A 25714-nucleotide genomic window follows, 5' to 3' on the forward strand; every position below is an offset into this window, starting at 1 on the left:
CCGGTGTTATTCTGTTTTATACTCGTGTACATGTTAGACTGATACATATTTGAGCATCATTCATTTACTTTGTACTGAACGTTGGTCAACTGTGGTGGTTTTTAAATGTGCTATATAACTAAACTTGATTTGATTTGAATATTCGATCATTAAAATAGTTATTTAAATCTAAACCATCTCATAAGTCTAGAAGGAAAATGTCTCTTTGGTGAGACTGCTAAAATGTGACCAGGAGCCCCAGCAAGAAGGGGTCACAACCCAAAAGGTTAACAACAGCTGGTTTAATGTTTAACAATCTGTTGCATGTTATTATTTCATCATCTGCTCGTCCTGCTTAATTTAGTTTAAGTAGCCTAAAATAGAAATACCCAAGTAAAGAGTAGCTTAAATTTGTACCTGAGAACAGCAATTGAGTAAATAGACTGAGTTTCTTTCCACCACATAAGGCAGCAAAGACAGACGTCTTTTTTGACATATGGTATTAAACCTTGACTTAACACCTGCAATCAGATTAACAAAACTGTACAGAAGTATTTCAGACAGTCTCCTACTCCATGTACAGTATTTCCTGCCATTTACATCAGTTCATATAGTCGATTTTCATCCACATCACACCTACAGTTATGAATCATGTAATATCACCAGCGAGTGTTGCTCCTCTACAGTGCAGTGTTGCTCACAGCTGCATTTGATATTTTCTGTTTCCATTTTTCATACTACACAGCAGGTCACCAGTGTGGGGTGTTCCTTTACAGAACTGAATATGGAGTCAATTGTTTTGTACCTCTGCACAGTGAACAGGCTGGTGCATTAGGAACAGATCTGCTCTCATTAGGAGCACGACTGAGAACAATTGAGAAGAATCTAACAACAGGGAAAACTGTGTAACTGACCCACAGGGATCATAACCTTAATATAATGAGCCATCTTAAACACAATCCAGTTTTTCAAGAGGAAAAAATGACTTATTTTTTATTCAGTGTTAAGACTGAGAACCAATTTCCAGCAAATACCCCTCCAGTAAATAGGTTTTAAATAAGGCACCGATATGTACAACACACCTTAATACACAGGATGATTGTTGAAAGGGAAACTTCACCATAAAATAAATTTCTGTTTAGAAAAACAAAATCAGACAAACCACTAACAACCAACAGCCTTGTGCTTAAATCCCTACACAAACATTGGTGCATAACTTTAGCTGAAAGGCACTGAGGTTACACCTAGACAAAATTATTTAGTGTTTCAGTAACAAAAAGGTCGTAACAGGACAGCGTAAATATTCACAAGTACAAATGTGAAAATACCTAAAAACAAGTAGGTAGAAAGCAGCTAGAAAATACAAACAATCTGCGACTATTCAGTAACACGTGACTTTTATCTGCAGTACAATTCATATAAAGTCAAAAGAATGGATAATCGACAGATAACTATTGTGTTCTTTGTGCTCATTAAAGGGAAACTTCAGTGTTTTTCAACCTGGACCCTATTCTCCCATGTTTTTGTGTCGAAGTGACTAATGGGAACAACAATACCTAAACTGGTTTAGTATTGAGCAAGAGCGCTGCAGTCTACAGCTGCAAACATGCTGCAATGTAACCCTTCAAAGCGATGGCGCACCCTCAATAGCCCCTTTTACACTGTTAAAGGCGGGAGTGTTGTGCTGTTATTCACATTCTTTAAAAAAAAAAAAAAGGTACAAAAGCAGAATGGGGGGACAGAGTTGTCTCGCCAATAAGCTGGCAGTGGAGTTGGTAACAGCACTGAATTTACATCAGTGTAAAAGGGTCAGCAGGCAGGACGGGACGGTTTTGATGACGTTATGTGCGTGACTCATCGCCAGGAGATTTAAAAAAGAGCTAGAAGCTGTTAGCAGCTAACTCAAGGAAGAAAAACAGCGACCAAAAATATTCACACACTGGGGAGATAGTTCATTGAGGAAGCTCCTTACCTTCTAAACAGAGGATGAGATCAAACTCTATTTAACAGGGACATGGGATGCTATTGCTATTGTTAAGAAAGCTCTGTCAACATGTATGTTATTTGTCACACTAGAGGCCATCCTGGTTCATTACTTGTCATGCCTGTGACACCTTTTTTGCTTCTGGAAGGCTGGCATGCTGTCTGAAATCATGATGATGATGGTGGTGGTGTTGTTTTGTTGTTTGGCCCTGTATACAAAAGGGTAGCCGGCGTAATGAAGGGTCTTTGTTGCAGCCCAATTGCGGGATTTTTGTGTAAAAATGGCTTATGTTGAACCACTAAAAGTGCTTGGTTTTGCCACTGACATGCTCAGATTGTTATTACTGTTTAGTGTCAGACGAAGAAAATAAAACGTTTTCTATACCTTTTGATCCGATCTGTTTGTTATTGTGTCTAACCAAGTCTCACTCAAGGAGAAATCTCTCTTCTGACGTCTCGCAAGTGGAGTTGTTGCAGGGAGACAGTAACAAACAGCCCGGACCAAGCAAAAGTAAAGATAAATGTCTGTCGGGTCCTTTTCACAATGTTGTCAGTTACTTGAAACAACCCGAGCTTCTCAGTGGCAAAAACAAGAACTTTCAGTGGATGTAAATGAACCATGTGCTCTTGCCCTGAGTGGTTACACCGCAGCCTGTTTCAGTGCTGCTGACTGCAGCCCTCTCAATTCAAAAACTGTTTTCTCCATTAGTCCCTGAAGCCCTGTTCGCACAGGACAAGTGTTACCTGGGGATCTCTGGTTATTTGCAATAATTGCCGAGGTTGTCTGTGATCTTACTCCCGTGCAAATTGATATCTTGGTGATTTGGGGTTGTATTCAAGTTCTTTTGTTCTCTCCATGGCTTCTTTCCTGCCTCTTTACGGAGGCTGCGATGCTGATTATAAATGAACGTCATGTCAGAGAGGGTCGAAATCTCAAATGATGATGAGATGGATAAAATGTGACAAAGTGTGGCAGAATTGATTCTGTTTGTTTAACCCACATTAAAAAATGGATGTTAACATGACATCACTGCTGGTGGTGCTGTGTAATGTTTCTGTGTTACGTAGAACAGAGTTACAAACGACTGTGTGCATCATATCCGGGGGGATAATGTCAGTTAATCTGAGTAAAATACAGACTTTGCTTATCCTGTGCGAATGTGCTACAAGAAACACAGTCATGAGGGGTAATTTCTGAATCACATAAGGTCCCCAGGTAACACTAGTCCCTTGCGAGTAAAGCTTTAGACACACAAACATGGGGAAATAGGGTCCAGGTTGAAATATACCAAAGCTTCCCTTTAATACACTCCTCTAAGTAGATAAGTCTCTCTCTATACTATGTCAGTAACTTTACATAAATAACCTGCACCCTGTCTTTCAGTTTAATCCCAGCAAGGTGCCATACTATGACAGAAAACGTAATGGTTTTAACAACTCAATTAAAATGTGCCATTTTAGTTAAACTGCTTCTTCATTCACCCTAACAAGAGCTCTTTGTCTCACTTCATCTAAATCAGTAAACTGATTAAAACAACAGAAAGATTAAACCTTCATCCCATCACCTTCATAAATCATCAGTTTGTCCTATGCACTATTATTATACACGTTAAAACATACAGCTTAGTGAGCAAAATTGAAAGCAACTGTGTTCATCAGTAGTGAAGTATTTAACATTATGCATCTCATTACAGGGGAGCAGTAGTATGAAGTGTACTGTATACATTAAAACTGTTCATACGACAGCATGGCTTGGTTACCCTTGAACACTCTTCATGCTGCTGTAATGACAAAAGTATGTATACATACATTATGTGGACCCATCATTCAATGATGGTAAAACATCGTCATGTCAAGTATGCTCCTTCTATAATCCCAACGCTTTGCAGTGTTTATTTTTCAGGCCCCAGTATATTATTCCTACATGAACTGTGAGATGGAAGAATCCTAATACTTTCCGCCAGCGTATTTAACAGTGACGGGATTTAAATAAATGTACTCTATCACTGTACCCCAGCCCTGTTCTGTGGCTCACTGCAGATAATCTCACGTTTACATTTTTAGTCGACTATGTTAAATATATGTTCCAGTTAGTCATACTGTGATGAGGTGTTGCCAGTTATTTTGTGTCGTACCCACTCTGCCTCCTTCTTTGCCTTGTTGTATTCAACTTCAGTTTGGGATTCCCTACAATTCCCAGAATAACTTTTGAAAGCATGAATTTGCTGATGAGGGTCGTGAAGAGTTCAATAACAACCAAGGCATGTGCAAGTCATTACATGCTTGAATAAGACCTCTAGCTTGTTTTCTGTTTTATAAGTGGAGAACAGGGACACTTCACTGGGCTGATCTTGTAGCGAGAAGAATTCCCCTCATCATAACTTACTTGTTTTTTTGCCCTTTTTCATTAAATATCAAACCCATATCCCCTAAACCCATTGAAGTATGTTGGGACATGGCCAGGTTGGTCAGAGAAGAGACTAGCCTGAGGCACGAAGGAGTTGGGAAACAGCCTAATTTCTCTAGCTCCTGCCAAAGGCTCCCTGGGCAACGGAGGTGGCGGCGCTGGCTGCAGCTGACTGCACGGTTCGGTTGGTCAGGACTCCGCTGGAGAACTCCTGCTGGGCCTTGGTGAAGCTGGCACCTGTCCTTCTGTACTTAGAGTGGACCTGGAGATACAAAGAAAGGGGCACAAATAAGGGCAGTGACAGGATCATAAATCAGAACAAAGGACAAAACACAAGGAGCTCACGTTTTCTCATGAGCTATTGTATTTTTTTGAATGAAAGAAAAAACTTAATGGTTGTCTTTCACTATGTGTATTTCAATGCATATTTGGATGTGTACAGCAGAAGCACATATTTGCAGATTATAATGAAGGACAACACGGCCTTCAGACTTTACATTGGGCACACACTTGCTATTAAAATGAAATGAAAGTCTTTTTATGAGTCGGGACACATGCTGCGTCTTTAACCACTTGGAAAACACATAGTTGGCGCTGGCTGCTACCATAGATTTTAATTATAACTAGATACTGGATGCCAAGATGGCACCTATTCATTCCAGTGAAGTTGCTCGCCTGGCGCAAACACAAAATAGTTTTCTAGCTTCTGGATTTACAGCTGGAGTTCCCACTTGGTTCATAGACTTTACATTGTGATGACATCACAGATTTTTAAATCGTGAAAGTTTTACAAATATAAAACCACCCTGGATCAAAAATTCATACAAGAAAGAGTCAATCTTGTTTGCAGTCTGAGGTGGTCTGTCAACAGTTACACAGATGTCTCTTATTAGGGTGGTCTATGGGGAAAATGTTTTTGGGGTTTCAAGGGATTTTTTCACTGTAATACTGCGAATGACCACTGGGAAAAATTGGCTGCAAGGCTGAGCAGCGTTCCTAGGAGGCCGATTGCTTCTCTGTGCCAACTTTCAAGGGGAGGCAGGTTGCGTCTGAAGTTGCTGAGCAGCCATAACCAGCACCGAATGTACCTACCAGAAATCCTGAGTTTGGAGCTGATCTTGTGTATGGGCAGGGACGTAAAGCTCTGGGTAACCCTTCACTAAGATGATCAACTTCTCCTCCATATTTACCACAGACTGGTATTTACGAAAAAAGGAAAGATATCTGGCGCCTGTAACTGATTGTTCCTCGTCATATGACATGCAGTCTGTGGTACTGCGTTCCAAAACTTGCGTTTATTGCAGGGTGCAGCTTTCACGCCCTGAAAAACAGGCGCTTGGGAACACCTGCTCGCCACAGCAGTGTCATTCTTGCTTTTGAGCATGTCCTCTGCATGTCTACATTGAAAACAATTGATTTGAGGGTGCAAAAAATGTGGCATGAGTCCAAACATGGCCACAGAGTGCTACTGACCTTAAGAAAATCTCTCTCTTTTTTTAAGTTTTTATTTCGTTTCCATCTCCTTGTATCTGCTTATGTCTCCATCTTCTCTATTGTGGTATATTTTGGTCGAATCTTTCCAAATAAACAGTTTGTAGTCAGACCTGCTTACAGTGTTTCTGAACCTGTATAACTTTTCAACAGTTTCTAAATCCTTATATTCCCTCTGATGTCTTGGTTCCCCTTTTATTGCAGCTGCACTGCAAGTTTTTGTCACCACCAGTTTTAGTTTCTCTTGTTATGTTTCTCTCTTTGATCTCTTTGCGCTGTCACTGCGTTGGAGCAAACCATTTCAAGCCACAGTGGGAATACCCATATTTATATATGTCTACTGCACCATGTTCGACTTTCTTTTTTGGTCTAGACTGCAGTTTAAGCAAAATAAGGGATGAAAAATGTCAGCTACCCAGAGAAACATTAAGTTTATCTTGACTGGTTAATATTCAAATAGTGACCACATTATGTGCAAAGTGCAAACTGTAACACGACTCAAGAGTCTCTGTTGTGAGGAGAAGTTTTACATAAGCATACCATTTTCAGGAGGATGACAGCCAGGATGGCGTTCACAGTGAAAAAACCAGCCACCACCATCATGACCACAGCCACAGCCAAGTTTGACCGGATCATGCTGATGGATGAGATCCATCCGCTGTCAACAACAGAGACAACAAACAGCCTTGTGTCATTTTACACTTCCTCTGCAGTGAGTGTGTGCTGTACAGTAGACAACAGAATATTTCTGGCATTCATAATCATATGAAACTGACTGAATTAAAGAGAAATGAGCCAACGTCCTAACCTGCCCCAGTGACCGATAGAAAAGCATGAAGTTTGACAAAGCGAATAATGGAAAAGTGAAAAGCCTAATATATTACATGATATAGAAAAGTAACCCAAAGAGAAAAGTTCCACACACTTACAAAGAAGCAACCCAGACAAGTTAGGGCAGCAGGAATCTGTCAAAGAGATGCAAGAGAGGAGATACACGGAAAGAATACACACACACACACACACACACACACACAAACACATAGGCATGAATGAAGTGAACTCATGGACCCATGCAAACCCAAAATTACTACGAATCCACCCAAAGCACAGAATCATTCTTACTGATGAAAACAGACCCTTGTTAGCAATGAACAACTATCATTCACACCACACGGCATGCAGATAATTGTTCTCACTGACCTGTTCCCCCACTTTGGGATCCCTACAGTCTGGATGATGTACACTGCCACTTGGAAAAAGAAGACAAAAAAGAAGAAGAAGAAGCTGAAGGAGCTGTCGGACCTGGAGAGGGAAACAGACAACACAAAGGACATGTTATGAGTGATATTTAGGATTCAAGAGGACATCTAAGTGTACAACTTAGGGCTGGGCGATATGGAGAAAGATATTGTGATGATATTCTAGGGTTGACAATGCTACTACAGCTTTCATAAAATATTCACACAATATGAGTTTTGATAAATAATCATTAGTTTTATGGATATAATTACTAGGTGAGTAAATGCAAATAAAAGAACAGCTCAAACAGTCTTGGTAAGTTCAGTAAAATACATCACATCTGTGATGAAGCTTTTAAAACCAGGGAAAGACTTATAACATTATTATATCAATATGAGGGATTTCAGATGCTTCTCCTTTGAAGCACTGAACTGTGAGCAAGAAAACTCTGAAAACTTTATATTATATCAAAACAAAACAAAACAAAAAACATTGCTGACGAGTTCATCTCCATGTTTCTACTGCTTGTGAAACAAACAGTTCCATCCGGTCCTGTAAGTAAAGCAAATCAAAGATACTTCATCGTCAGTAAGACGCTGTACCTGAATGCCTTGTAGACAGGCCTGTACCAGCAGATGAAGGCCACAGGGGTGAAGAGGATGAACCAGAGGATGGACAGACCGAAGTCAACACCATTTGCTGCGTCTGCAGTGAAGTAAGCCAGGCAGGCCAGCACGTTGAGGAAGAGAGTGGCACTGTGGACTGTGGAGACACACAGGAAACACTGAGCTAGACTACCATCAAAGACATCAACACGTGGATAAACACACACCTTTTTTGAATAGCTAACAAATAAAGAAGTTGAGTGTATTTTTGTAGTGATCATCTGTAAAGGCTTATCCTGTTGGGGGTTGCCAAGGGCTGGAGCCTATCCCAGCTGACACTGGGTGAGAGACAGGGTACACCCTGGACAGGTCACCAGACTATCACAGGGCTGACACATAGAGACAGACAACCATTCACACTCACATTCACACCTACGGACAATTTAGAGTCACCAATTAACCTGCATGTCTTTGTACTGTGGGAGGAAGCTGGAGTACCTGGAGAAAACCCACGCTGACATGCAAACTCCACATATAATGACTTCTCCACCCCTGGATTCGAACCCCCCACCCTGAGTCTGGACCAGGAACCCTCTTATTGTGAGGCAACAATGCTAACCACTGCATCACTGTACTGCCCATAACACTAAATATCGATTCTTATTCATGCAGTGGCGCACTGCTATGAGTCCATGAACAAGGCAGGTGTCTTGCCAAACCCCTGCCAAACCTACGCTCTGCAGGTATAATAGGGGCAGCTGTGGCTCAGATGGTAGAGCGGATTGTCCACCAATCAGAAGATCGGCAGTCCAATCCCTGGGCTCCTCCAGGCTGCATGTCAAAGTATCCTTGGGCAAGATACTGAACCCTAAAATGCTCCTGATGGCTGTTCCATTGGTGTGAGAGTGCGTGTGAATGGTTACCGAATAACAGGTTGCACCATGTTCAGTAGCCACCAGTGTCTGAATGCCTGTGTGATTGGTGAATCGCAGTATAAAAGCATTTAGGTGGTCAGAAGACTAGAAAAGTGCTATACAAGTTTTAAAGTGAGACAGACTTGTTAACATACCAAAACCATCACATGTCAACCATCCTATCTTATGGATCAATAACTCTGACATTCCAAACCATCAGGTACAAAGCAAACACTGCATTCAGATGTACTTACACATCCAGAGGTAGTACATTCTCTTGCAGATCCTGCGATACTCCTCCGGGATTTCCTCCTCAAAGTCCTGATAGAAGCAGGGCTTCACGGGGGAGAACTTAGGAAGAGGTGGCCAGTTGTTCTCTTTAGCTGACAGACAAAAGAAATCAGAGGTGGATTAACGTTGTGAGCTGTGTGTCGATTATCATTCGTACATATGACACAAGTTTACATGCAACCTCTAAGACAACTACTTACCACCGGTGTTGACCGCTGTGCCTCCGGTCCTGTTCTGTAGCTCCTGCTCCTTCCGCTCCAGCTCGGCTGCTTTCTTCTCCAGCTCCTCCTGCTGTTTGATCAGTTTAGCCTGGCCAGCAGCTGCATTTGCCTGACAGTGGGTGATGAAAGAGCTGCACTCTTAACACTGTGTTAAGTATCGTCCCTGCATCACTACAACTCCCTGTGCATTTTTCCACCTAGCAGCACTGTGATGGGAAATTCATGAGCTTCACCACAGGCAGCAGTATAACCACTCCACACCTTATTCTGCTGTGTGAGACTCCAGCTCCTCCTGAGACCAAATGCTATACAGATTTTGTGATCACTACTACTACACTGACATCAGAATCAGAATCAGAAATACTGAGAAGTAAGAAGAGTAAAAGGATGTAACTATAGAGCATTAAAATTGAAATTAAATGTGCATTAAAATAAAAATAAAATGCACATTATACCACCATGTTTAACAGTAGTACTTAAGATCTAAAAACTAAAATATCAAAATAAAATATATATCGTCACTGTGTTGATGCTCTACCCAATTTCATTTAATTACAGATACAGTGGCATTGACAACTACGGTGGCAGATAAGAGACAAAATATTGTACAAAAGAGCTCTGGCAAGTTGATTGTTCATCTGAGGATGTGTAAAATAAACATACTTGGGTCCAAATTCTTGTGTCACAGTAATCATAATCAAAATGTAATGTTACATTTACCCAAGTATTGTAATTACATACAATCTTGGCATGCTTGTGCTTTTTTTAAACTATTTTCATGTTATGCTACTGTACACTGCTACTCAACATCTCAGAGGTAAATATTGTGCTCTGCTGCTTTTACCTGAAACTTCTAGTTGCTATAGTTACTAATTACTTTTTACACAAACTGGAATTACTGCCCTGCGGCTGTATGCCTCTACAAACCAGTCAAGTTGCAGTTACAGTTTACATCCATGGCGGTGAAAACATGGATGCTTCACACACATTCTCCCCCCCCAACAGCAAAGTTTAAAGATGGACACCCAAGATGAGAGTCACCAATTCAGTTTCTGACCAAATGTCTCCCCTTCTGTTCCTGAGTTTTGGCATTGTATGACGGCCAGAAAAGTGTTTTGCAGAACATGATGACGTCACAGTGAAGCTGACATTTGACCTTGTGGATATAAAATGTCATCACTTCATCAATCTATGCTGTTAGAATTGTGTTTGTGTTTGTCAGAATTAGTGCATGATTTCCTTAGTTATGGCCAAAAACATGTTTGGTGAGGTCACTGTGACCTACACCTTTGAACACCAAAATCTGATCAGTCCATCCTTGAGTCAAAGTGAACGTTTGTGCCAAATATGAAGAAATTTCTTCTAGGTGTTCTTGAAAAAAACTGCTTTCATAAGAATCATGTTTGATAAGGTCCCAGTGACCTTTAAGCACCAAAATCTAATCAGTTTATTGTTGAGTCCAAGTGGACGTTTGTGCCAAATTTGAGAATGGGACGGACATACAGACAACCCAAGAACATACTGTCCCTGGTCATGGCTGTTGCCGACACAGAGGCATAAAAACACACGCTATGCTTATTTGATATGACTCAGTTTTGGACTACTAATCTGTTCAGTAAGTACACAAAGCATCTAAAATAAGCTCCACATGAACAAACTATAACATTAAAATGCTCTTACATGTATTAGTTAATGATAAAAACAGAATAATATAATATTCTATGATAATACAACATGGTGACAGGAGCCATTCTGCGTTGCGAGTACTTCTACTGTTGATACTTTGGTGGTAAAACATCTGTACTTTTACTCAAGTATCATTTTGAATTCAGGACTTTTACTTCAAGTATTTTAGACTCCACGACTGCATTTGTACTATGTGTTCACGTAAAAAGAGTCCTACATCAGCCTATGTGTTTTTATCTGTTCTTTATAAACTCTCAAATATCGATACCAGCCTCAAAAATTCACCAGTGGTCAGAAGTCTACTCCACAATTCACTCATTAACTCATAAACACAAGGTTGTTATCATTATTGTCCTCGTCTATTGTTCTGCACATTAAAAGCCACGGTCAACCCCCAAAGACTGATTGCACTCTGGTTAGTTCATCTTAACTGACATATAAAGGGCTGAAATGTGATTTCACACCTTCTTATTTAATGTCCTTTATCTGTAAATGTGTGTCTGACTCACTTGTGGGGTCTGCTCCACAGAGGTCGGGAGGATGGCGGGTTGAGTGGAGGCAGCAGAGATGGGGATGGTCGTGCCAGAGTGGCTTCCCTGTGAGACGATTGGACAAACACTGCTTTTTTAATATCTTAACTCCCTCTCAATGATATGGAAAAACATCACATCAGTCTTTATATTAAAAACAGAAGGGCTAACCAAGTCAGTGGCAGAGAATGGGTTGAACTCTCCGGCGCTGTCAGTGGCTCCGCTGGTGGCTTGTGTGATTGAGGCATCCTGTGAAAGAGCATAATGTGTTATGAAATATTGCTGAGTAGAGCTAGGGCCTTCATATCACTCTGAGCCAACAAGTGCTGTATTCCCCAGGTTTTTGGATGACTGCAGGGTCCAATAATAACCGTCATGTCAACCCAACATCAAAGAATTAAGTACTTTCCTTCACATTTCTTTATTCATAAAAGGGACACAGGAAATGTGATTTAACTTCCTGTGACTCTAATCCAATTAATCTTTATTATGGCTGGCGAGCACGTTTACTAACAATAAGCCACAATCCCACATATTGTACCTTTTAAAACAATTCCTAGTTTAGACCTTAAGTAAAAAATTACTTTAAAAATACTTTTCTGTCCTTACAGTGCAAATTTAGTAGGGATGTACATTTATTTATTTATAGGTGACACAAGAAACATGTTTTAACTTCCTGTAAATATAATTCAATTAATCTTATTCTCATACATGTATTTTTACTGTGTTAACGACTTATTTTGAAAAGTGGATGTAGTCATATGTGTATCCTGGGCCATTTTAGTGCATTTACAGATGGTTTGACCACAAATCGACAGCTAGCTTGATCCAGAAACATCAGAGCTGCAATGATTAGTTGATTCATCAATTAGTCGACTGACAGAAAATTAATTGAGGAACACAAGATATTGGATTTTTTTGCCGATATCCAATATGTCACTAAATAACAACTCATTTGGCCGATAACCAATACAGATATCAATGCATCCACTTTTTCTCTACCTAATTTTAGTGATCATTAAGTCTCTTCTGTAGCAGAATTAACATCATATCATACATTAGGAGTTGACAGATAATCATCCTGGCCGATAATCGGGGCCGATATTATGAATTTTTAGGGTTATCGGTATCTGTGATTTTTTCCACCGATATGCCGATATACAGTTTTGTTTTCCTTAGCTGCACTGTTTTGCCCCTGGCGTGCTTCTCACTGCATGCACGTACCACTCTAGGCTCTTAAAAGCAAACTCAAGACCTATCTTTTTAGCCTGGCCTGACCTCTCCTTTATTTCATTTTATTATCTTATTTTTTTTTATTATTGTTGTTTTTCTTTTCTTTTGTTGAAATTTTGTATTTATGATAATTGTGTATTTATCTATTTATTTTTATTAATCTGTTATTATTTAGCTGGCATATTCTTCAACTTTGTTACTTATTTACTTATTTTTAACTTTATTTATTTTCCTATTTATTGAAAGATCTAAAATTTTGTTCTTTATTCTGAGTTTTTATCCTGCCTATGGTGTTTCCTTAATTCTGTGTCAACTATGATTTTTACAGCACACATATATCGGTTGTAAATATCGGCTATTGGTATCTCCGTTTCATAATAATCAGCATTGGCATCAGCTCTGAAAAAACATATCAGTCGACCTCATTATACATGCATACTCTTATCATGACAGCCCACCAGCAGATGAAGACATGAAATACAATGTTTTTCAAGGTATGTAATATTCATTCATTCATTGTGCAAAAGGGGAAAAGCATGATGGGCGACTCTGTTAGCTCATTTTAAAGCCAATATCGGCCGATATCGATGACGTGCCGATATCGTGCATTCCTAGCAGTAACCATAACTGTCAAATAAATGTGGTGTAAAAAGTCAAACAAAAGCAGAGGTGTTTTGGGGGGTTTTTGCAGTTAAAGATTTTTAGTGTGAATAAAGTATGAAGCTAACTCTGCCCATGGCACCAACTTGTTTGAGTGATAACAGTCTTGAATTTTTCTGCATCAGGTTTTTCAGTGTGCTAGATACGGTCGTAGATGAAGGATGGTATATCAGAGGATCAGCCAGTCACATTAGTGGTTCATGTGTACCACAACTTGATTCAGTAGAGGTGGGTGTGAAGATTTCATTTTAAAGCCGATATCAGCCGACACCGATGACATGCTGATATTATTGATATTATTTGGCAATTATTTTGATAATCAAATGATTGCTTTAGTAATTTTTAAACAAAAAAGCCAAGCATTTGCTTACTAATGCTTCTTAAATAGCTGGACAGCTTTGGATTTTTATTGGTCAGATTAAACATAACATCTGAAGACATCATCCTGAGCTCTGGGTTAAATAAGGGCATGTTTCCACTATTTTCATTTCACTGACAATACGAATAATTGTTATAATGATGTTATTTGTGGTCTTGTTGCTGTGAAGCCTTCAGTTTGTAACTTTGCTGCCATGTGTGGGTTAACCAGTGTGCCACAGAGTCCCAACCAGTCCAGGAAGAGCAGTTATTCGCCTCACACTACATTAACTATTCATAGACTCTTGGCCCTGGACCACACATGTCTCAGTTATAACACAGTTTCTCAGGTTTGAACAAGCAAAAAAGGTGTTTTTCTTTATGTAAATATGTCACAAAGACATATGTTCACTTGTAACCATTATCTCCTGGAGCTATAAGACATGGAAACACTGGGATGTGACACCTTGACTAAATACACACATCATAAAAACATTATAAACCTAAAGTGCGCCATTAAATTACACATTTCTCCATGAGGGATCAGGTTTATGAGATCTATCTGTTGGTTTCCATGAATGGCGGGTTGAACAACAGCCACACATGATGGCTACATGTCAGCAGGCACCTGTTCGTGGGTCTGCTTACCTGCGCAGGTGAGTTACCAGCCCACGTACAGCGTAAACACGCAGTTACACAGACAATCCTTAAATACAGACTATAAATGGACTACAACGTGTCATACTTGATAATAGTGACGTTTCTTAGCCAGGAAATGCTGAGGCCAAACCCAGCAACCAACCAAACAGGTTCTGTTGCAGCATATCTCTTTCACTCACTTTACACGATAAAAAAAAGCTTCTTAAAAACTCAGAAACCAAACCCGAGTCTCACCTGGAAGGGATTCACGTCCACTGGGTCCACGAAGGGGTTACTGTCAAATCCCGACATGGTGGAGAAAAGTTTATATAGTGTGAAATAAACAACACGACAGCTCCCGTGTCTCCCCGTCGGCTGCTGCTGCTCCTGCTCCTGATGGTGCTGTGACACTGGGCCTCTGCGCATGCGCGGCTCGATAGGTGGCTCGCGTCATCAGGAAGTTGTCCTCGAGACATTTCTGTTCAATTCACCTGCCTTTATTTATAGAGATTATATCAGGTGTGCTCAGGTGTTGGCCTCTTGTGACAGTCTGTCGTGGTAAACTTATAAACTCTGTTTTAAATTTTAAATCTTTTAAAAAACTTTATTCTGGTTGTGAGGCATTTTAGATGCTTTTAGGTGCTGTGGGAATTATAGGTAACGTTGACTCATTCATGCATAAATTATGAATACCTCAGTCAAGATGTTTACTCCTCTTTAGGTGTGGGGGAAAATTTTAATTTTCAGGAAGTTTTTTTTACATATTCACTCAGCATGAGTTGAAGTTTGAACTGAAAAAATATAAACCAATAAAAAAATAATATATTATGTGAAACTAAAAATAAAGCTTTAATGCTGTTAAACTAGTGTGTTCATATATTTTAACATATGCTCCTGACTCCTCAGCCTCTCCCCTCTCTTTTTCTACTTTTCCTTCCTGTCCCCTTCCTCTCCCTCCCTGATTCAGTTCTCGGCTCTTTACTCTTCAGGCCCCTCGTCACACCTCCCCCTGTTGAACTGTATATTTCCAATTAACATTTTCTACAAAGACACAAAAATATTGTCAAAATATTGTTTTTGTAACAAAACCTGCAAGTTACACTGTAATAACATAAATTAAATGAATTACAGCACAAAAAGTCACTGCAGATTAAAGAACAACAAAGTTGCAGTAATAGTATTAATTGTAGTTTTTATAAAATATAATAATATGCTGATGTCCAGTTTAGTGGACAGATGAATAATTATAAACTTCCTCCCAACATGAAATCAATACTTGAAAATTTTTACAACTGTATTGCTCCTCAGATGTTGCTTGATGTTACCAAATTTTATTTACCTGCAAGGGTTTCCTATTATAGAAGGACTGGCAAGATATTCCTGAGCTGCACAACATCTGCTGCCTTCCATCGGCCATCTTGGTTTTCTAATGTGTGTTGCACTTACAACACCTGGTGAGTGGGTGACAGTGTACAGCATCACGCATTGGGGTCCACTCATCAGCAACTTTTGTATTAAACCAATACATACAAGAAAATGGCTTTTAAATAGTTGTTCACTGTAGTGACCACTATGTGTGAAAGGGTTACCGACTAAACTAACTTGGGTAGGAGGTAAGCAAAATGTGAATTTCATATGAAACACCTGCCACATTATAGGTTCTTTTTCATTTTGGTTCAAATTCATTTTTATTGTTTTGCATTATTTGCCTCTTTTGCGCCATGAACCTTTTTCCACTAGTGGAAGAAGCACTTAGATCTTTTACTAACAAGTAGCAATACCACAATGTAACTAGCACTCGGAGAGTGCAGACCTCCGCCAAGCAGCTCGGATTTCCCGCCATTTTATTATTTTATCCACTTCGCTTCAACTGATCACCACCAAAATTTTATCATCTGTTCCTTGTCCCATTATTAACCTTTCCTGAAAATGTCATCAAACTCCATTCAGAACTTTTTGAGTTATTTTGCAGACAAACAGACAAACAAACAGACAAACAGACCAGCGCTGCGAAAACATAACCTCTTTGGCAGAGGTAAAAATACCCTAATACAAGTAAAAGTCCTGCATATGATTTACACTTAAAATACCAAAGTAAACGTACTCATTATACAGAACAATGTATGTTATATGACTGGATTACAATTATGAATGCATTCATGTGTTCATCACTTTAATGTTTATGACAATGGGGGTATACTGCTGGGTAGCGTCGTCTATAATAATATATCATAATTACCTCTGCCAAGGAGGTTATGTTTTCGCCGGTGTTGGTCTGTTTGTCTGTTTGTTTGTGTGTTTGTTTGTCTGTTTGTTTGTTTGTCTGCAAAATAACTCAAAAAGTTATGAACAGATTTTGATGAAATTTTCAGGAAAGGTGGATAATGGGACAAGGAACAGATGAAAAAATTTTGGTGGTGCTCGGTTGAAGCAAAGTGGATAAAATAATGAATAAAGTCTATCGTCTGACAGCCTCAGCTGCAATTCCAATTTCTAAAGATGGTGAAAATAGCGCCATCTGGTGGCCGGAAAGCACATCTTCTTCTACTTGCTAAATATTGTTGTAATTCTAAAGTTGAAATTAATGTTCTGTGTTGGAAAAAAAGGAAAGTGAAAAATACAAAAAAACCCATTATATTCTGTGTTGGTACAAAATAAAAACAAAATAAATACACCACAGTGTCTCCATGGTGAAGGCATATATAACCTAATAATGATAGTGATGCAAATAACCTAATTGTGATGCAGGCTGCAAAATCTGATGCAGAGGGGGAGGGAATATCACCTACTTGGCGGAGGTCTGCACTCTCTGAGTGCTTTTCTAGTTTAATCTATTAATTTTATCTTCTGTGTTAATAATCTGAATCTGCAAAGTAACTAAATACTTCAGTTTTACAATAACTCTTGTGAAGAATTCAACATAAATCATACATACATATATATATAATGTAAAATTCTCAAATAAAGAATAAGTACCTCCAAAACTGTACTTAAGTACATGTACTTATCAATTATAGCAACATTCCACCACCTCTTTTAGCCTTGTATCTCTTTTTATTGCTATTATTTTTACTAACTAAGCTGCCTGCTGATGCATGTTCAGATAGCAAATATGGCATAAAAACACGGTAACAGTAATAATACAAATTGTTGTATTACATTTAGCACAGAGACTACATCTGAGTCCGGTTGTTATAACTCCTCACAGAATAAAAATCCACAACTTTTTTCCTCAAAGTCAAATTAAATAACAAAATGCTGTAATTTCTTTTACTTTCATTACAGGTGGAGAACTTTAACAGCTGTTTCACTGATCCCTTCTGAGGTGTGGGAAGTTGTATTGACAACGTACTACATTACCTTTAATGACTGTATCTCTTACTAACTGCTTGTACATCTATTTATGGATGGAGACTTGAACTGTGATATCCAAAGGTGATGATGTGGTGATGCAAATGGACTATGCAAAATGATATCTTTAGGCTACATACAAGTTAGGCGAAATTTCAATAGCTGTATTTCCAGAACCTTATTACAGCTTTATAAATGAAACACAGACTGTCCTGTTCCCTGAGAATCAAAATGCACAGGATGTGACACCTGAGTAACTCCTGCTCCTCTAAGTTCAGCAGTTCAGTGACGTTGCTGGACAGAAGCAGCACCTGAGGGACTCCACAATACCTGTTATTCCAAGTGGAAGACGCCCAAACTTAGATCTTATTTAATATCAGTTATCAATGATTATGAAATGCTCCAAGACAAACACAGCCACTGACTGGGTAAATATTTGCTACATTACACACAAAGTGCTGGAAGTGTGATGTGAGTATAATGAAGCTAATGACATGTCTTTGAGGCAGAAAAGATCCAGGAGACACTTTAGCTCTTCCCTTAAAGTGACCCCTGTATAACGTTTACTACACAGTTACCTCTATGGTAACAATAACGGTAGTACAAGAAGAAAAGGGTCATAAGTCAGCAAATTAACTACACAACGATACCTAGATGCTTAGATTAGCCACCATGATCTACTGGTAATCTTGAACCAAGTAAGACTGCGGGGAAAAGCCTGTGTCTGAATTGAGAAAAAACTGTTTTTTATTGCTTATGAACTCAACTTAACTTATAAATAATGTATTATTTTTCCATCAAAAGTTAAAAAGCTCCACTTAAACATTGAAGGGGGGCAGATTCCCCTGTCTGCCCTCACATCTGTGCCCTTATTAAATGTAAAATTATACCTATTCATTCATTTTCTATAATTGCTTATCCTGTTGGGGGTTGCAGGCGAGGCTGGAGCCTATCCCAGCTGACATTGGGTGAGAGGCGGGGTACACCCTGGACAGGTCACCAGACTATCACAGGGCTGACACATAGAGACAGACAACCATTCACACTCACATTCACACCTACGGACAATTTAGAGTCACCAATTAACCTGCATGTCTTTGGACTGTGGGAGGAAGCTGGAGTACCTGGAGGAAACCCACACTGACACAGGGAGAACATGCAAACTCTGCACAGAATGGCTCCCACACCCTTGGGTTTGAACCAAGAACCTTCTTGCTGTGAGGCGACAGTGCCTATATTCCCATGTTTTGTGTGTAAGAGACCGATGGAAACAACTGTTTTTGAAACTGGTCCAGTACTGAGTGAGAGTGCATCAACCAGCCACTGCGAAACAGGCTGTAATAGGCAATGGCACACCGTCAATTTACATCTACTTAAAGTGCTTGTTTTTGCCACTGACAGGCTCAGATTGTTATTTTAAGTGTCTGACAATTTATGGAAAGGGCCCCTACAGAGAAAGACTTTTTTGTTAAACAGTAGGATCCTATTTGTTGAACCAGAAACAGCCCCAACATCTCCAAACCCAGCAGACTCCATTCAAATAAACAGTAATTTTATCATCATGAAACACACTTTATTTAGGGTCAAAAGAACAAAATAAAAAACAACAAAAACAAAAGCTGCCTTACTTCGTCTTTGCACTGTTCCAACAATCACCTGCTCAACCCTTAATTCACCCACTTAGATGTGAAGATATACTGGCTCTATGCACTGTAAAATGACTGTTTATTTAAATAGAGTCTGGTTGGTTTGGCGATGGCGATTTCAAGGCTGTTTCTGATCAACAAAAAGGATCTCACTCTTCCACAAAAAGGTCAACCTCTGTAGGGATCCTTTCATTAATGATGTCAGATACTTAGAGTAATAATCTGAACCACTGACAATGCACAAATGCCCTAAATGATTACTTTGCAGGCTGTTTCACAATACACACACATTTAAAAAAGTTACCCTTTAAGTGTTTGTCTTTTTCAGAGCAGCCATTTTGATGTGTCATTGTAGGACAAGGTGGTACTGGTGTAAAAATTAACAACGGCTGAATTCCATTTAGCTGCTCACTGTCATGACTTGCTGGGACACGTGAATAAAGTGGATCCAGTAAGACCTGTGCTATTCTTTTTCCTTTCCTATAACAAGTCAAAATATCTGTTGTAAAAGAGGCCTATTTTCAAATATGTCATCTACAGGGACTGTATCGTACAGTAGGCAACTGGACTTGCTTGAGTTTCTTGAAGATGTTTCGCCTCTCAGCCAAGAGGCTTCTTTAGTTTCGAACTGAAGAAGCCTCTTGGGTGAGAGGTGAAACGTCCTGAAGAAACTCAACAAGGTCCAGTTGCCTGCGATATAGCACTGAAGATAACCATCACCTGGATGACTGAGAATCTTCACCAACACCATCTTCAACATTCTCAACAATAAAGACAACAGACAAGTTGATTTTATGTTCTTTCTTGGTTGCTATTGAGCAAACACTTTAGAGACGGGAGTTGGGGATGGGTAACAATAGTCAAGAATAGAATGGCATTTGTCCACTATACTGTACACATGGACTGTACTGTACATTACAATTGTTGTATGGCTGTTAAGCAGTGAATGCAGGGATTTTATACACCTCCGACATTCTTTACAGAGCTGGGATCCCCTTTGGCTGGAATACACACCAGCTGACTTGGTCCCTTTGATGGAGGCATTTCCCTTGTGAGGGGAAAACAAAGAAGCAGCACAAACTTTAAACACATGAAGTGGTTTTTCTCTTTCTCACACACACATACAGTCACGCATGGGCGCTTGGCACATGCACACACACACATAAATCATCCACTGCCCAAATCCGTACATCTCTGTCCAAGATACTCAAAAAAAAAAAAAAGATAAATATTTGACTTCAGCTACCCAGCGGAGGCTGGTGTTCCGGCTTTGTACAGTATTTATACCTGTATATTATATGCTATAAAGAATTTCTGTGACATTAAAATTTATTAAATAAGGGAAACACAAATTTGTAGTAACAGAGCAACCACTGCTTACACTGATTGTTATGAACTGTAAACTTATAAAGCAGCTAATAATTGTGAGCTTTAAGTTCACTGTAACATCCGTGACGCCTGATGTTGCCTGATGTCTTCTCGTTCACTGTAGTACACTGCTGCAGCTTTCCAGCTCCGTAACATTCCCTGATGCTGAGTGGTCTTCCGCACGTTCCAACATTCCCTTTTCTCTGTCCTCCTGCTCAGTGCGTCTCCTCTTGGCGCTGAGTAAAGAGCTGCCGAGGCACTGTGAGAGCATGGGTGGCAGTTTAGTCCCCACAAGAGGAGTCCTTCCACTGATTCCTGTCCCTCTGCAAAACAACCCCCCCCCCCCCCCCCCCCCCCCCCCCCACCCCGGAGGTTGGAAACACTGTACACGGCACTTGGGGACACTTCTTTGCAGACTTTAACAAATAAAGGCTAAGCAAGAGTGCTTTGAGGAGTGGAGATCTGTCGCCACTGCGTTATCTCCCACTGAGAACTTTTACACCTGCCAGGGAGTTGAATAGGGAGTGCTTTGGTGTCCCAGTGTCCTTCATACCATGAATTCATTACTGCCATACAATACCAGCTGCTGTGGTATGTCTGGAGGGTCCCTGCCGTGGCCACCACCGTCTCTGGGGTGCCTCTGGGCTGAATGCTTGGCCCCCTTAAGTTTCTGTTTCCCCTTCTCTGGATTGAAGGTGCCTCTGCTGGTAAACTGGGGCCTTTCGTTACATGCGCCTTCCTGATCTCCTGTAGGGCTACCGTCTATGCTGTCGGAGCGGGAGGCTTGAGGTGCACTCAGAGCCTGGGCCTGGGCCTGTGCCGGACCGGAGCCTGAGGTGGGAGACTTGGAGTGGAAACGAAAGCGCCGGGTCGTGGTAGAGGAGGAAGAGGATGATGGGTGGAAGTGGGATGAGGAGGAGTAGGAGGAAACACTGGAGCAAGAGTCAACAGAGTCCAGGGACTCAGGCTGCCGGCGGAGAGCGCGGCGTCGGGGGCTCGTCATGTCAGATCTCCGAGGCCAGGGGGAAGTCAACGCCAGACCTCTTTCTACAATGACAGGCAAAGACAAGTCAAATATTTTGTCTCCAATTATAAACAATAAAAGCAAGGTGAAAGGTTGAGTTCTGATTTCTTGCATAATGACATACCAGAGAAGTCAGAAATGGTTCCCTCAGAGTCCACGTTGAGGTTTTCAGAGCTGTCAGCTGTCCCAATGGAAGCCTCAGACTCCAGGGTCTCATCATCCGACGCTCGTGGCTCGAGAGCCAGCATCTCAAAAGTCAACTCCTCTCTGCAGAGGCAAACCGATTGGAAAAGTGATGAGACACAGCCAACAGTGATAACACACAAACATTGCAAATGTTATTTTTGTAAATTCAGCTCTTCAAAACAGTTATTGTTCTAAAACTTTTCCATCTCAAGACATTATCAGAACTTCATGAGTGCTTTTGTGTTGAAGTGTTTACTTCTCTTTCTGCAGGCTCTCGATTTGCTCCGTGAGCACTCTCTCTTCTTGCTGCATGGCTGCCTGCTGATGCTCCGAGATTTCAGAGAAAGAGTCCTCTCCCTCTTCACCGCCGCTTTCTTCTATCACAGGATCCGCCACAGAAGGCAGCCGCGGACTAACCGGCGGCGAGGGCGTGTAGTAGCTTAACCGCTGTACATGGCCTTTTCCCTGAGAAACAAATAAAGGGCAGAATGTGAATATTATGTTTGTCCTCCATAAAGAATGTTGCACCATCACATTAAGTACATTTCACCACTTTTAGCAATCAGCTACTCGCTCACACATGCAGTGAGTGGACCACATTAAACAACCAGCCACAATTAAAAACAGCACAGCAGCACTTAAAGACTGATCAAACACAAAGGTAGATACAGCACAGTGATACACAGACTTTACCTTTTTAGTTGCATTTGTCGTCTTAGAGCAAAAGTGAGAAGCAAAAAGAGGAGCGATCAGTAATGCCAGAATCATAAAGGTCGGTTTTAAATGTGCACCATCAAGGTCAGGAAAGTGACCTGCTGCCTTTCTAGTGTGTCAGATGATGTGCACGTCTCAGTAAGAATCCTTTCTCAGCTCTTAGAAGTAAAGCTAACAGTAACTGTTGTTAGATATATAAATATAATATTTATTAAAGAAATCAGAATCTCCCAACGCTTAAAGGGAATGTTCACCCCCAAATCAAGTATTCACAGGCTGAATCTAAATGTATGGACTTCACCTCACTTGCAGACTTGTGGACACGTTCCTGAGAAGTCTTTGAGTGCTTAGGCCTGTCCAAATCCACAATTCATCTAGTTCACAAGGGGCCTCAAACGTACATTCTGCAGACGTCCAGAGAGTCTGCTAAGGGCAGACTTCACTCATTTAATAACCCACAATTCATTGCATTACGGACGTGACGTGTTGTTTTCTTTCAAACATTTCTATTTTTGAAGGCATGTAGCCTGTATGTTATATAGAGATGTATTAATAGCCTACGTTTTTGTTGAGTCACACAATATACATACAAACATACGTGGGATTTATATCTTGTTATCTGCAGGGACAGATGAGTAGTCACTATTCACTAGCTTATATGACATATATGAATATGACAGCAGCGATTGTTGAATGTTTCCATGGCAACAAGTAAAACGGTCTCAAGGGCCGTCTATGAGCCACTTGCAGTCTCTGCCCTTGCAGACTTTACGTGATGACAGTGAACATCACATTAGGTAAAAATGAAGTCCATGAGGACTCAATCTGCAGGTCAAGAGGGTGGACATTTGGATCCAGACATATTTTTCCTCTCACCCGTAGCGCTATTTATCAATCTACATTGTTCTGTACTGAGTTGCAGAGTGTTGCAGATATCGGCCGTAGAGATGTCTGACACTCAGCTTGTGGTGCTCAAAGATACAAAAATACTTTTGAAAACTCAACAGCAATGTCTCTTTACAGAAATCATGACCTGGTTACTCAAGAAAATCCACAGACCTTGTTGGGAACAGTTTCATGTGGGAACTATTTTCTCTCTACCGAACTACACCTGCAAACCGTATCACCACGCAGAGGAAAGTGTGCGTCTACTGCTAGCTGACGTTACAGCTCAGCTGAGGAGGACGCCATTAATGTCTCACACTGTCATGAGCCTCTCGTCCATGAGTAGATGCACACTTCCCTTTGCGCTGTGCACCACAAGCTGAGTGCCATCTAGTTATCAACCATCTCGTTCAATTATATTGGAGAGAAGGCAAACATCTCTACAGCTGATATCGCCAACACTCAGCAGCTCACACCAAAACAATCTAGAGTGATAAACAGCACTACAGGTAGGAGGAAAAATATATATTTTAGATTTTGGGTTGAACTGTCCCTTTAATGAGAAAACAACTTAACTGTCCACAAAATAATCTTATTTTAGATTTCCTTTGAGAGTGAAACACTGATGTAAGCTCTCCAGGCAGTTTCAATACAAAACAACAACAGATTTTAAGTCATATAATGTGCTGAATGTCATATGTTCTGTACTCCACACAGCACACATGTAATGTACATCTAATTAGAAGCAGTTGCATGATTGCGTAATGTTCTTGCGTTCATTCACAGGGGACAGTTACAGAAACACAGGCTAAGTCAAGTGATGAGTCATGCTTTAGGGATGGAGGAGACAGATGTTTAAAGAGATGAGACTATGATCGGTACCACAACAACATCACCACTGGATGATGATTGGGGGATGTAATCCATGGTGTGTGTATACATACCATAGTGCGCGCTATGCTCATAAACCTAACAGCTATTAGTACGGGTTTCTGGGTAAAGGAAAGGACAGGTTAGGGAGGAGAATCTGGAGAGGAGAAAAACAGCTTACAAAGAAGGAAATCAAGGAAGGCACAGCACTGAAGGAGTTTTGAGGGTGGCTCAGTCAGGTTAATTTAGCAATGAGTCGCCGCAAACACGTGATTCATTTAAGGGAAAAGTGGGATGAGTTATACTTGTTAGCAGATCTTACCATCGAGCGTCGAATGAGGGTCAGTCGGCACTTGGCTTTATTCTCAGCAAACTCCAGGCTGCTGATGTCCTTTAGTCGAACTCTGTACTTATTCATCTGTTCACAAATGATAAGTTCTACACACCTGTGGAGGGAAACAAAACCACTTCAGAGGAACTGGATATACGTAACGATAACTACGTTTACATGCACACTAATATTACGAAAATGACAATATTCTGATGATATAGGTCACATAAACAGTATTATAAATCTGGATAATCTGAATTATCTGGATAATTTCTTATGTAGCATTTTTAGATTAAGACTTGTGGGATGTACTGGCATTATTTGGGTTTTAGGAGCATTCTTTGGATATGTATACAGCACACTCAGAATCTGTGTTTCAGCTGGGGTTTTTACCGCAGTTTGCCTGTAATACTTTGTGATTCACTGCCTTATATCAGGCAAAGGCACAGAATTAATTTGATGGACATGAGGTGTACTCTTACGCAGTCGTCTTGCTGATGTCCTGGACACTCTGCAGTGGATCGATGGTGTCAGGACAGCGCAGGATACAGGGAGCAAACACGATAGCCAAGGCGTTAGCTGACATTCGGTTTGTGTCCTCTTGCAAGGCGATCCTAAAGGAATGAATTCAGTGTTAGAAGTATCTGTGAGGGAGAATAAAAGGCAGCATCACGTATTAATTCCACTCTTACATTATCACAAAAACAGATTTTTTACCTGACAAGATGAAATATGAGGCGTTCCAGCGTGTTCAGGTGAGTTCTGCTCAGCTGGTCAATAACTGAATACACCCCTCTGATCGTTTCCTTTTTATCCTGCAAACCTGAGGAGGCGTTCAACAAGACAAATCACCATCTACTGTTGCAGCAAACAAATATGTCTTCTGCGGCTCACAATAATAAATTGTTGTTGTGAACAGAATCACAAGTGTGCTTTGTTATATTCAGTCAGAAATGTGCTGGTTACACAACCAGCAAAGATATTATATGAAAGGTCGTTCTCTCAGTTTGCTCAACACAATTTTCAAACACAAAATGCAGCAGAAAGACGGTTCATGTTACCTAAAAAGACAAAAAGTGTGATACAGAAAACAGTTGTGCACAG

At 40.4% G+C, this 25714-nt stretch overlaps 2 protein-coding genes across 15 annotated transcripts in view; both read right to left on the minus strand.

Annotated features, from left to right (window-relative positions):
- Positions 1 to 4342: 4342 nt before the first annotated feature.
- On the minus strand, positions 4343 to 14627 carry LOC117257548 (secretory carrier-associated membrane protein 2). Its single transcript, XM_033627824.2, has 9 exons — positions 14491 to 14627; positions 11518 to 11595; positions 11326 to 11412; positions 9110 to 9239; positions 8873 to 9001; positions 7702 to 7861; positions 7061 to 7162; positions 6401 to 6518; positions 4343 to 4631 (listed from the first exon to the last, which is right to left on the minus strand). Exons 1-9 carry the CDS (start codon positions 14545 to 14547, stop codon positions 4485 to 4487), a joined length of 1008 nt encoding a protein of 335 aa, XP_033483715.2. The 5' UTR covers positions 14548 to 14627; the 3' UTR covers positions 4343 to 4484.
- A 6377-nt stretch (positions 14628 to 21004) lies between these two features.
- The window catches only part of myo9aa (myosin IXAa), a 164030-nt gene continuing 159320 nt past the window's right edge, over positions 21005 to 25714 (minus strand). For 8 of the 14 annotated variants that reach the window (XM_033627395.2, XM_078174056.1, XM_078174077.1 and 5 more), the window contains 8 exons: positions 25328 to 25433; positions 25093 to 25224; positions 24602 to 24725; positions 24354 to 24401; positions 22504 to 22524; positions 22067 to 22275; positions 21749 to 21891; positions 21005 to 21647 (listed from right to left, as the gene is read on the minus strand). In XM_033627395.2, coding sequence (XP_033483286.2) covers positions 21148 to 21647; positions 21749 to 21891; positions 22067 to 22275; positions 22504 to 22524; positions 24354 to 24401; positions 24602 to 24725; positions 25093 to 25224; positions 25328 to 25433 — 1283 coding nt within the window. In that variant the 3' untranslated portion in view covers positions 21005 to 21147. The remainder of the gene's footprint in view (positions 21648 to 21748; positions 21892 to 22066; positions 22276 to 22503; positions 22525 to 24353; positions 24402 to 24601; positions 24726 to 25092; positions 25225 to 25327; positions 25434 to 25714) is intronic. The other 6 variants (XM_078174079.1, XM_078174078.1, XM_078174067.1 and 3 more) reach the window with 2 other exon arrangements.

The sequence above is a fragment of the Epinephelus lanceolatus genome, chromosome 2 (assembly GCF_041903045.1).
Source record: "Epinephelus lanceolatus isolate andai-2023 chromosome 2, ASM4190304v1, whole genome shotgun sequence".
Classification (NCBI taxonomy): domain Eukaryota; kingdom Metazoa; phylum Chordata; class Actinopteri; order Perciformes; family Serranidae; genus Epinephelus; species Epinephelus lanceolatus.

Bases quoted from the DNA above. Each gene is read 5' to 3' on its own strand.
- LOC117257548 (XM_033627824.2), bottom strand. From the start codon at position 14,547: ATGTCGGGATTTGACAGTAACCCCTTCGTGGACCCAGTGGACGTGAAT. The intron at 11,596-14,490 runs GTGAGACTCGGG...GCTCTTTCACAG, and splicing joins TGGACGTGAATCCCTTCCAG to GATGCCTCAATCACACAAGC. The intron at 7,163-7,701 runs GTACAGCGTCTT...TTCCCTCTCCAG, and splicing joins CCTGTCTACAAGGCATTCAG to GTCCGACAGCTCCTTCAGCT.